Here is a 10,138-nt window from a genome sequence, read left to right on the forward strand (position 1 = left end):
TATCCTTGTGGCCATTTTTAGCGCCCTAAAGGTTAATTGCAATAGTACTTGATCCCCCAAGTCACTTATTTCAGTTGGAACCTCATCACAGTCAACGTGGATGCTAATATATGATTTACCATGATGCCACTGCAGAGTACGGATTACTAGCATCCCATTTTTTGGCAAAGAGCTCAACACTACGTTCAAATCCTAAAAAACAACTAAACCACCTCCAAACCCCATCTTTTGACAATCTGCTCTCGCCAATATTGATGTCAGCCAAGATATATTCAGGAGGGCTTCCCTGGTGGCGCAGTGGTTAAGAATCCGCCTGCCAATGCAGAAGACACGGGTTCGATTCCTGGTCCGGGAAGATCCCACATGCCGCGGAGCAACTAAGCCCGTGTGCCATAACTACTGAGCCTGTGCGCCTAGAGCCCTTGCTCTGCAACAAGAGAAGCCACAGCAATGAGAAGCCCGTGCACCACAACAAAGACCCAATGCAGCCATAAATAAATAAATAAAATAAAATAAAATAAGATATATTCAGGAGACAGAAATCACACCAGTTATTTTCACAGAGATGATTTCATATAAAGAAATGTTACTTAGGTATGAAGTGTTGGTAACCAGGTAACTGAAAAGGCAGAAAGAGAGCCCTATGCTATCACGGTCGTAGTAACTACGGGAAGCAGCTAACACCCCTGGTGCAGGAAAAACAAAGGATATAGCTTAGAATTATGAAAACTAAACACTTGGATGAGAGGCTCAGTGAAGATGAAACTCAGACCATGAGGAGGAGGGGATTGTTCAGCTGGTGCAGGTGTATCTGACCTCAGAGGACCACCAGGGACTAGGACCTTCCTTGGAAGCACCCTGAAATGGTGCTGGCATCTGTGAGGGTGTGCAAGATTTGGAAAAACTGCAAACTAGATTTAGCAGCTGCTACAGGAAGGAACTGCCTCATCTGGGGTAAAGAAGCTGTGCTGGGTGATGCTGATGAGAACAAGAAACTGACAGGAAATAAGCAGAGAGCAAACCGGAAGAGCCCAGTCCCACTGCTTCCTCCAGGCTTCTACAGTCCCTTTGGTGCCCCCTATTGGCAGAGTCGAACACAGCCAGTTGGCAAAGAAGAAGTGCGGTTTGCAGTGTCCCAGAGTCCCAGATTCACAAGGGAGTGAATTTGAAACCAAGAGATAATAGCTTAATAACTGTGCCCACATAACTGTAGTGTGTGCCAAGGACTAGTGGCTATGAGTAATCCAATTCCGTACCCCTAAGGCCCAAATGTATCTTTTAAAGCATGCTTGAATACCTGAGAGTAATTATTTTCCTGGATAGCTAGTCTGAATGTTGTGTTGATGTTAATTCTATACAAGTTCCATTGTGGTTTTAATGCAAATTCAATCAAAATCCCAATGAGATTATTTTTTAAAGAATTTATCCAATTATTCTAAAGGTCTTCTGAAGAAATAAGATGAGAGAAGCAAAGTTTTTTTTTTCTACAGAAGTGTAATAAGATGGGTCTAAAGCCAATATATTAAAATATAAGGTATCACTAATCATGTGGTTCTGAAGGAAGATTAAAAAGATGATAAAATGGACTTCCCTGGTGGCGCAGTGGTTAAGGCTCCGTCTGCCAAGGCAGGGGACATGGGTTCAAGCCCTGGTCAGGAAGATCCCTCATGCTGCAGAGCAACTAAGTCCGTGCGCCGCAACTACTGAGGCTGCGCTCTAGAGCCCGTGAGCCACAACTGCTGAAGCCTGTGCATCTAAAGCCTGTGTTCCGCAACAAGAGAAGCCACCGCAATGAGAAGCCTGTGCACCACAGCAAAGAGTAGCCTCCGCTCGCCGCAACTAGAGAAAGCCCATGCGCAGCAATGAAGACCCAGTGCGGCCAAAAATAAAAAATATAAGTAAAGAAATTTATTTAAAAAATAGATTAAAAAAAGATAAATATTAAAATTTCATATAAAATAATATCTGACAAATATGTTGTTATAAAGCAACCAAGAATAGTGAAATTATTCAAAATATTATTGGGGGGGGTGAAAGTTTTTTCCTCCCCTGACATCAAATAGTTTTTCCACACTAACTAATTCTCTGATTCTCCAACACCAGCTAGGTGTCTAGCAACTCAATTCAATTCTGACACTAACCCTCCAGAGTTAGCCCGGACCCCGCAGGTTAAGACCTCAGATGCTGGCTGCAAATGGGGTGCCCAGTCTTCCCCCAGTGCTGCCCAGCCAACTACAAATTCAGGAGTTCCCATGATCCATGCCTCTCAGGTTCAATAATTTGCTAGAAGAACTCACAAAATTCAGGAAAGCACTTCAGTTACTATTACTGGCTTATTCTAAAGAATACAACCCAGGAAGGGCCAAAGGGGAAAGAGGCATAGACAGGGCGAAGCATGGGGGAAGAGATGCAGAGCTTCCATGCCCTCTCTGGGCATGCCACCCTCCCAGCACCTCTATATGCTCACCAACTCAGAAGGTCAACAATTCAGGGGTTTGATGAAGGTTCCATTACCTAGACATGATTGAGTCAATCACTCACCATTGGTGATTGAACTCAATCTCCAGTCCCTCTCCCACCCCCAAGAGGCCAGAAGGTGGGGCTGACAGTCCCAACACTCGAATCACTGCTTGGTCTTTTTGGAGACCAGGCCCTCTCCTGAAGCTACCTAGAGGCCCCTCAGCCCAGAGCCATCTCACCAGCATACCAAAAACACTTTTTATCACCGAGACATTCCAAGGAATATTGTCTTTTAGGAATTTTTAGGACCTCTGTGGCAATGAAGGGGCAAAATACACCACTTTGGCGTAAGGATTATTTTGAACTGGAGGCAAATGAGAATCAACAGATGCAGAAAGAAGCCTTCTCAGAGCTACTCTTATCTGACTAAAAGCAGAAATTTCTGAGAAATGAAGACTTGCATAAATCCCCTCTCCCAGGGCAGTTTTTAAAAGTTAATTGATTAATTTCTTGGCTGCGTTGGGTCTTCGTTGCTGTGCACGGGCTTTCTCTAGTTGCGGCAAGCAGGGGCTACTCTTCATTGCGGTTTGCGGGCTTCTCCTTGTGGTGGCTTCTCTGTTGGGGAGCACGGGCTCTAGGCACGCAGGCTTCAGTAGTTGTGGCTTGTGGGCTCTAGAGCACAGGCCCAGTAGTTGTGGCGCTCGGGCTTAGTCACTCCACGGCATGTGGGATCTTCCCGGACCAGGGCTCGAACCCGTGTCCCCTGCATTGGCAGATGGATTTTTAACCACTGCACCACCAGGGAAGTCCCCCCAGGGCAGTTTTATGACCGTGAAGAAGATGGAAAGTTGACAACAAGATGGGTCTTGTCTTCCATTAGTTTTGCCCATATATATATCCTAGTCACTTTCCCACAACTTATCACCCCTAGCCTAAAACTTTTTTTTTTGTCACATTGCATCTCCACAATTTATTGTTCTTTGTTAAAAAGGTATATAAGCTCTCAGGCCTATCCACTTCTTTGGGTCTTCACTTTTCTATGAAGGCCTCCACATGCATACTTAATAATAAAACTTTTTCCCTGTTACTCTGTCTTTATCAGTCTAATTTGCCCCATACACTGAACATAAGAGGGTAGAGGAAAAAAAGGTGTGTTTTTTTCCCTCTCCTACACCAGGCATTAATGACAAAGACCAAATACTTTTTATTAAACCACAGAGTTATTGCTTAAAATATATAAAATTTAGATCCTTTTCTGATATATTACTGTAAAATAAATTCCAAATAGATCTTAGGAAAAATAGAAAAGAACTTTATTTGCATAAACCCTCTGGGGTAAATCTGTGAAACTCATCAAACTTCTCCCCTGAAAAGTGTTACTCCATTATAAATTGAATTGTGTCCCCCCCAAAATATATTTTGGTGCCCTAGCCCCTACCCCCGTATCTCAGAATGTGACTGACTGGGAAGACAGTCTTTACCAAGGTAATCAAGTTAAAATCAGGTAGGGACTTCCCTGGTGGTGCAGTGGTTAAGAATCTGCCTGCCAATGCAGGGGACACGGGTTCGATCCCTGGTCTGGGAAGATCCCACATGCCGTGGAGCAGCTAAGCCGGTGCACCACAACTACTGAGCCTGTGCTCTAGAGTCGCGAGCCACAACTGCTGAGCCTGCGTGCCACAACTCCTGAAGCCCGCGCGCCTAGAGCCTGTGCTCCACAGCAAGAGAAGCCATTGCAAGGAGAAGCCCGCAAACTGCAACGAAGGGTAGCCCCTGCTTGCCGCAACTAGAGAAAGCTCGCGTGCAGCAATGAAGGCCCAACACAGCCAAAAATAAATAAATAAAATTTTTTAAAAAAGTGAGGTAATGAGAATGGGCCTTAATCCAATATGACTGGTGTCCTTATAATAAAAAGGCAAGTTTGGACACAGACACACAGGGAGAACGCCACGTGGACATAAAGGCAGAGATTGGGGTGATGTTTCTACAAATCAAGGAACATCAGAAGTTGCTAGACAGCCACCAGAAGCTAGGAGAGAAGCCTGGAAAAGAGTCACCCTCGCAGACCCTGGAAGGAACCAACCTTGCCTCTACCATGACCTTGGACTTCTGGCCTCCAGAACTGTGAGACGATCAAGGCCTACTCTTTAAGCCACCCAGTGTGTAGTATTTTGCTACAAAAGTCCCAGGAAACTAATATACTTCCCTGCCCCTGGCAGTAAGCCCTCGGTGGCAATGTTTACAAGTTAGTCAAAATTCAAGGGAAGGTAACAGAAGCTACCTTAGTTCTTTTAAGCAGAATGGGTTGAATACAAGGAAATAAAGACAGAAACTGTCAGGAAGGGTTGGAGGAGAGGACCCTGGGCTACATCTCTGGGACAGTCTCTCTGAACAGCACTGCCAAAGCACCCTTACAGGGTAGCTATTATCTCCTGCAATCATGAAAGCAGAAACTAGGGAGCTCCCGCACCCCAGCCCACAGCAGTGGCTGCAGGAGCACACAGACTTAACTGCTGGGGGAGTCAGTTTCATTAGAGGCTCAATGAGCCATAAAGCCTAGTGTTCATACCCTCTGTAGGTCCCTCCCTTTCAGTCTGGCTTAGTGACGTGCTTTAACCAGAAGAATACAGTGGAAATGATGCTAGGATGGTTCCAGACCTAAGCTTAAGAAATCCTGGCTTCTCCATTTTTGTGCCCTGGGGACCCTTGGGTTGCCATAGAACAAGTCAGGCTGCCCTGTTGGAGAGAAACTCGTGAAACAGACCCCATGGAGAGGGAGAGTCCTGCCATCCCATTTCCCAGCTGACACTTCAGCCTGATGCAGTGACCAATGCCCAACGACCACAGCAAGGCCAGTGAGTCCAACTCGACCCAGGCATGAGCAAATGCAATGGCTGGCTTTTAAGACTGTGGCAAAAGACATGGAAACAACCTAAATGTCCATCGACAGATGAATGGATAAAGAAGATGTGGCATAGATATACACAATGGAATACTACTCAGCCATAAAAAAGAATGAAATAATGCCATTTGCAGCAACATGGATGGACCTAGAGTACATCCTTACTTCATACTAAGTGAAGTAAGCCAGAAAGAGAAAGACCAATACCGTATGATATCACTTATATGTGGAATCTAAAATACAACACAAATCAACACGACTGTGAAACAGAAACAGACTCACAGATACAGAGAACAGACTTGTGGTTGCCAAGGGGGGCGGGTAGCGGAGGGAAGATTTGGGAGCTTGGGATTAGCGGATGAAAACTATTATATATAGGATGGATAAAAAACAAGGTCCTGCTGTATAGCACAGGGACCTATATTCAATATCCTGTGACAAACCAAAATGGAAAAGAATATGAAAAAGAATGCAGGGGCTTCCCTGGTGGCGCAGTGGTTGAGAGTCCGCCTGCCGATGCAGGGGACACGGGTTCGTGCCCCGTTCCAAGAAGATCCCACATACCGCGGAGCGGCTGGGCCCGTGAGCCATGGCCGCCGAGCCTGCGCGTCCGGAGCCTGTGCTCCACAACGGGAGAGGCCACAACAGTGAGAGACCCGCGTACAGCAAAAAAAAAAAAAAAAAAAAAAAAAGAATGTATATGTGGGGACTTCCCTGGTGGTGTAGTGGTTAAGAATCCACCTTCCAATGCAGGGGACACGGGTTTGATCCCTGGTCTGGGAAGGTCTCACATGTCGTGGAGCAACTAAGCCCGTGCACCACAACTACTGAGCCTGCTTTCTAGAGGCCGCGTGCCTCAACTACTGAAGCCCAAGCGCTCTAGGGCCTGTGCTCCTCAACAAGAGAAGCCACGGCAATGGGAAGCCTGTGCACCGCAATGAAGAGTAGCCCCCGCTCGCTGCAACTAGAGAAAGCCCGCACAGCAACAAAGACCCAGTGCAGCCAAAAATAAATACAATTTTAAAAAATATTAGTAAATTGACATGCTGATATTCAGCCAGTAGACCATAATACGGAAAAAAAAAAGAATGTATATATGTATAACTGAGTCACTTTGATATAGAGCAGAAATTAACATATTATAAATCAATGATACTTCAAATAAATAAATTGTGACAAAATACGCATAATATAAAGTTTACAATTTTAACCTTTTTTTTTTTTTTTTTAATTTCGCTGCGTTGGGTCTTCGTTGCTGTGCGCGGACTTTCTGTAGTTGTGGCGAGCGGGGCTTACTCTTCGTTGCGGTGCGCGGGCTTCTCCTTGCGATGGCTTCTCTTTGTTGCAGAGCACAGGCTCTAGGCGCGCGGGCTTCCGTAGTTGTGGCGCACGGGCTTAGTTGCTCGACAGCATGTGGGATATTCCCGGACCAGGCATCGAACCCCTGTACCTCGCACTGGCAGATGGATTCTTAACCACTGCGCCACCAGGGAAGTCCCTGACTCCCGTTTTCTTTCAAGAGTTTAATAGAGTGCGCTCTGCGGCCCCGCTCCCCCCGTCCCGATCTGTCTCTTGCTTCAACAGTGTTTAAATTCAACAGACCCAGGGACGCCCCTTTGCTCCAGCCTCCCACCAGCCTCCAACCTTTTTTCCAGTCGCAACCTTCGAATCAGCCACTCAGCTATCCTCGCTCAATGGGACCAGCCAACACCATTTTTTGGGCTTAACTCCTCAACCATGAGCTCCCAGATTCGTCAGAATTATTCCACCGAGGTGGAGGCCGCCGTCAACCGCCTGGTCAACATGCATCTGCGGGCCTCCTACACCTACCTCTCTCTGGTGAGGGTCCCCAGGACGCCCCCAGCCCAAGTTCCCCTCAGCTGCGCACCTCCGGCCCTCTGCGCACGCGCTGGCCTTCTTTGTCCTGTCGGATAGTCAGAGGCGGAGTCCGCGTGCCTGGCCCCGCCTCCTGCTAACCGTTATTCCCGCCATCTCTTCCTGCAGGGCTTCTCTTTCCACCGGGAGGATTTGACTCTGGAGGGCGTGGGCCACTTTTTCTGCAAATTGGCCGAGGAGAAGCTCGAGGGCGCCGAGCGTCTCTTGAAAATGCAAAACCAGCATGGCGGCTGCGCCCTCTTCCAGGACGTGCAGAAGCTGTCCCAAGCTGAGTAGGGTCAAACACAGGACCTGGTGGTAGGGTAAAACCCAGGACGCTGTGGAAGCCGCTGTGTTCACGGAGAAGAACCTGAACCAGGCCCTTGTGGATCTGCATGTCCTGGGTTCTACCCATGCAGACCCCCACCTCTGCGACTTCCTGGAGAGCCACTTCCTAGATGAGCAGGTGAAATTCATCCAGAAGATGGGCGATCACCTGATCGACCTCCGCAAGCTGGCTGGTCCCCAGGCTGGGCTGGGTGAGCATTTCTTTGAAAGGCTCACCCTCAAGCACGACTAGGAACCTGCAGATCCCAGCAGCCTTTGAGGAGCCCCTCTGGTGTCAGGGCTTCTGCCTGAAGCCCCTCTCTGAAGCCAGTAGGCAGCTTGTTAACCACACTGGAGCCCTCTCCCCAGCCATGGACCAAATGGAAACAATAAAGAGCTTTATAAAGAAAAAAAAAAAAAAAGAGTTTTATAGTTTTATCTCTTACATTTAGGTCTTTAATTTTGAGTCCATTTTTGTATACGGTATCAGATAAGGCTCCAACTTTGTTCTTTTGCACATGGATATCCAGTTTTCCTAATACCATTTGTTGAAAAGGCTGTCCTTTCCCCCACTGAACGGTCCTGGCAACCTTTCATACCAGGGTTTATTTCTGGGCTATCTACTCTATTCCATTGTTCCGTATGTCTGCCTTTATGCCAGTACCACACTGTTTTGATTACTGTAGATTTATAATAACTTCTGAAATCTGGAAGTGTGAGATCTCAAACTTTGTTCCTCTTTTTCAAGATTGTTTTCACTATTCAGTGTCCCTTGAGATTCCATATGAATTTTAGGTTGGATTTTTCTATTTTGATTAAAAATGTCACTGGATTTTGATAGGAATTGCATCAAATCTGTAGATCGCTTTGGATAGTATGGACATCTTCACGTTATTGTCCTCCAAGCCAAGTTTACGAGATGTTAACAAATGTTAATTACATGTGTGGCACACAGTACTGGCTTAAACGTTCCTCAAGACACCGCATTAGTTCATCCTATCAATAATATCACGTTAATCAGACTGGATAAACAAGAAGCAGGAAGTGCATTAGAGGTATTGATAAGACACATGCTGTCCAGGGGATGGGAAATAAACTTTACAAAGTTTCAGGGACCTATCACATCAGTGAAGGTTTTAGGAGCCCAGGCATCTGAGGAGTGGGCAGTACCTACTGGAAAGGGAAGGACAAATACTGCATCTTACCACTAAGAAAGAAGTCCACGCTCTTCATCCTACGGGCTCAGGCATCTTCAGGTTCTGGAGGAAGCATATTCTACACTGGGAAATACTGCTCTGATCCATTTTTTGGGGGACACGGAAGACTTCTAGCTTTGAGTGACTCCCAGGCCAGGAAAAGACCTGCAGTAGGTACAAGCTGCAATGCAAGCAGCCCTGCCGATTGGGTCATGGGACCCAGAAATATCTGTAGATTGGCAAAGATGTCACACACAGTTTCTGCCAAGGATTCTCCCGACAGAGAAAGCACAGTGTCGACCCCAGGGTGGCGAAGCAAGGCCATGCACCACGTTCCAGAGGAACTCCTGGTGTGCCACTGAGCCGACAGAGATGTAGGATCAGAACACAGGCTATCACACGACATGCAGCCAGCATGGCCCATCGTGAGTTTATTCTGTTGGAACGCCCAAGTATTTCAGGGTGGGCGGTCCATCGGGAGGTGGATCCTAGATCAGGCATTAGCAGGACCGGAAGACACAAATAAGCTGCATAAGCAGGTGGGTCAGACCCTCGTGACATTCACCCCCCCCCCGCCCGCTTATGACTGCCCCCGCTTATGACTATATTGGACAGGCTGGAGTGGGGAGGTGTTCTTTATAATCAGCAAAGGAGGGAAAAAGCTGAGCAGTATTTTCACTCATTTAATTCTTTTTTTTTAAGCTCAATAACCTTGAATTTAACTTTTTTTTTGCCCGCCCCCCCCCCCCCCCGCACCGCCCAGCACAGCATGTGGCATCTTAGTTCCCCAACCAGGGATTGAACCCGTGCTCCCTGAAGTGGAAGTGCGGCGTCTTAACCACTGGACCGCCAGGAAGCCCCCTCATTTAACTCTTTGTCATGGAATTTTTAGGCATCTACAAAAGTAGGACAATCTCTAATGAACATTGTAAATCAACTATACGTCAGTTTTTTAAAATGACAAAAGAAAAGTAAGATAATATGATGAACCATCCCCATCCCAATGACCTTTCCCCTAGTTTCACTACTTATCAACTCGTGGCCAGTCTGGTTTCATCTATGCCCCTGTGGTATGCAGAACAATGGTTCCCCCAAAGATGCCCACCTCCTAGTCCCTGGACCCTGTGCATGTGTTACGCTACATGGCAAAGGGGAATTAGGTGGCAGATGGAATTAAGGTTGCTAATCAGTTGGTTTTAAGATTAGGAGCTAATCCTGGATTATCTGGGTGGGCTCAGTCTAACTACGAGGGTCCTAAGGACCACAAGGGTCCTTAGAAGATGATGGCAGGAGTCAGTCACAGGAGGTATGACTAGAGGAGAAAGCCACAGAGGGATGCAGCAATGCTAGCTGTGAAGATGGAAGATGGGGTCATAAC

The 10,138-nt window shown here is 46.9% G+C and overlaps 1 protein-coding gene across 1 annotated transcript; it reads left to right on the forward strand.

Moving 5' to 3' along the window:
- Nucleotides 1-7,099: 7,099 nt before the first annotated feature.
- Nucleotides 7,100-7,817, forward strand: LOC132417016 (ferritin light chain-like). The gene is made up of 3 exons (XM_069540157.1): nt 7,100-7,201; nt 7,367-7,525; nt 7,560-7,817. Exons 1-3 carry the CDS (start codon nt 7,100-7,102, stop codon nt 7,815-7,817), a joined length of 519 nt encoding a protein of 172 aa, XP_069396258.1.
- The last annotated feature ends 2,321 nt before the right edge of the window (nt 7,818-10,138 follow it).

Source organism: Delphinus delphis, chromosome 20, assembly GCF_949987515.2.
Source record: "Delphinus delphis chromosome 20, mDelDel1.2, whole genome shotgun sequence".
In the NCBI taxonomy this organism is placed as follows: domain Eukaryota; kingdom Metazoa; phylum Chordata; class Mammalia; order Artiodactyla; family Delphinidae; genus Delphinus; species Delphinus delphis.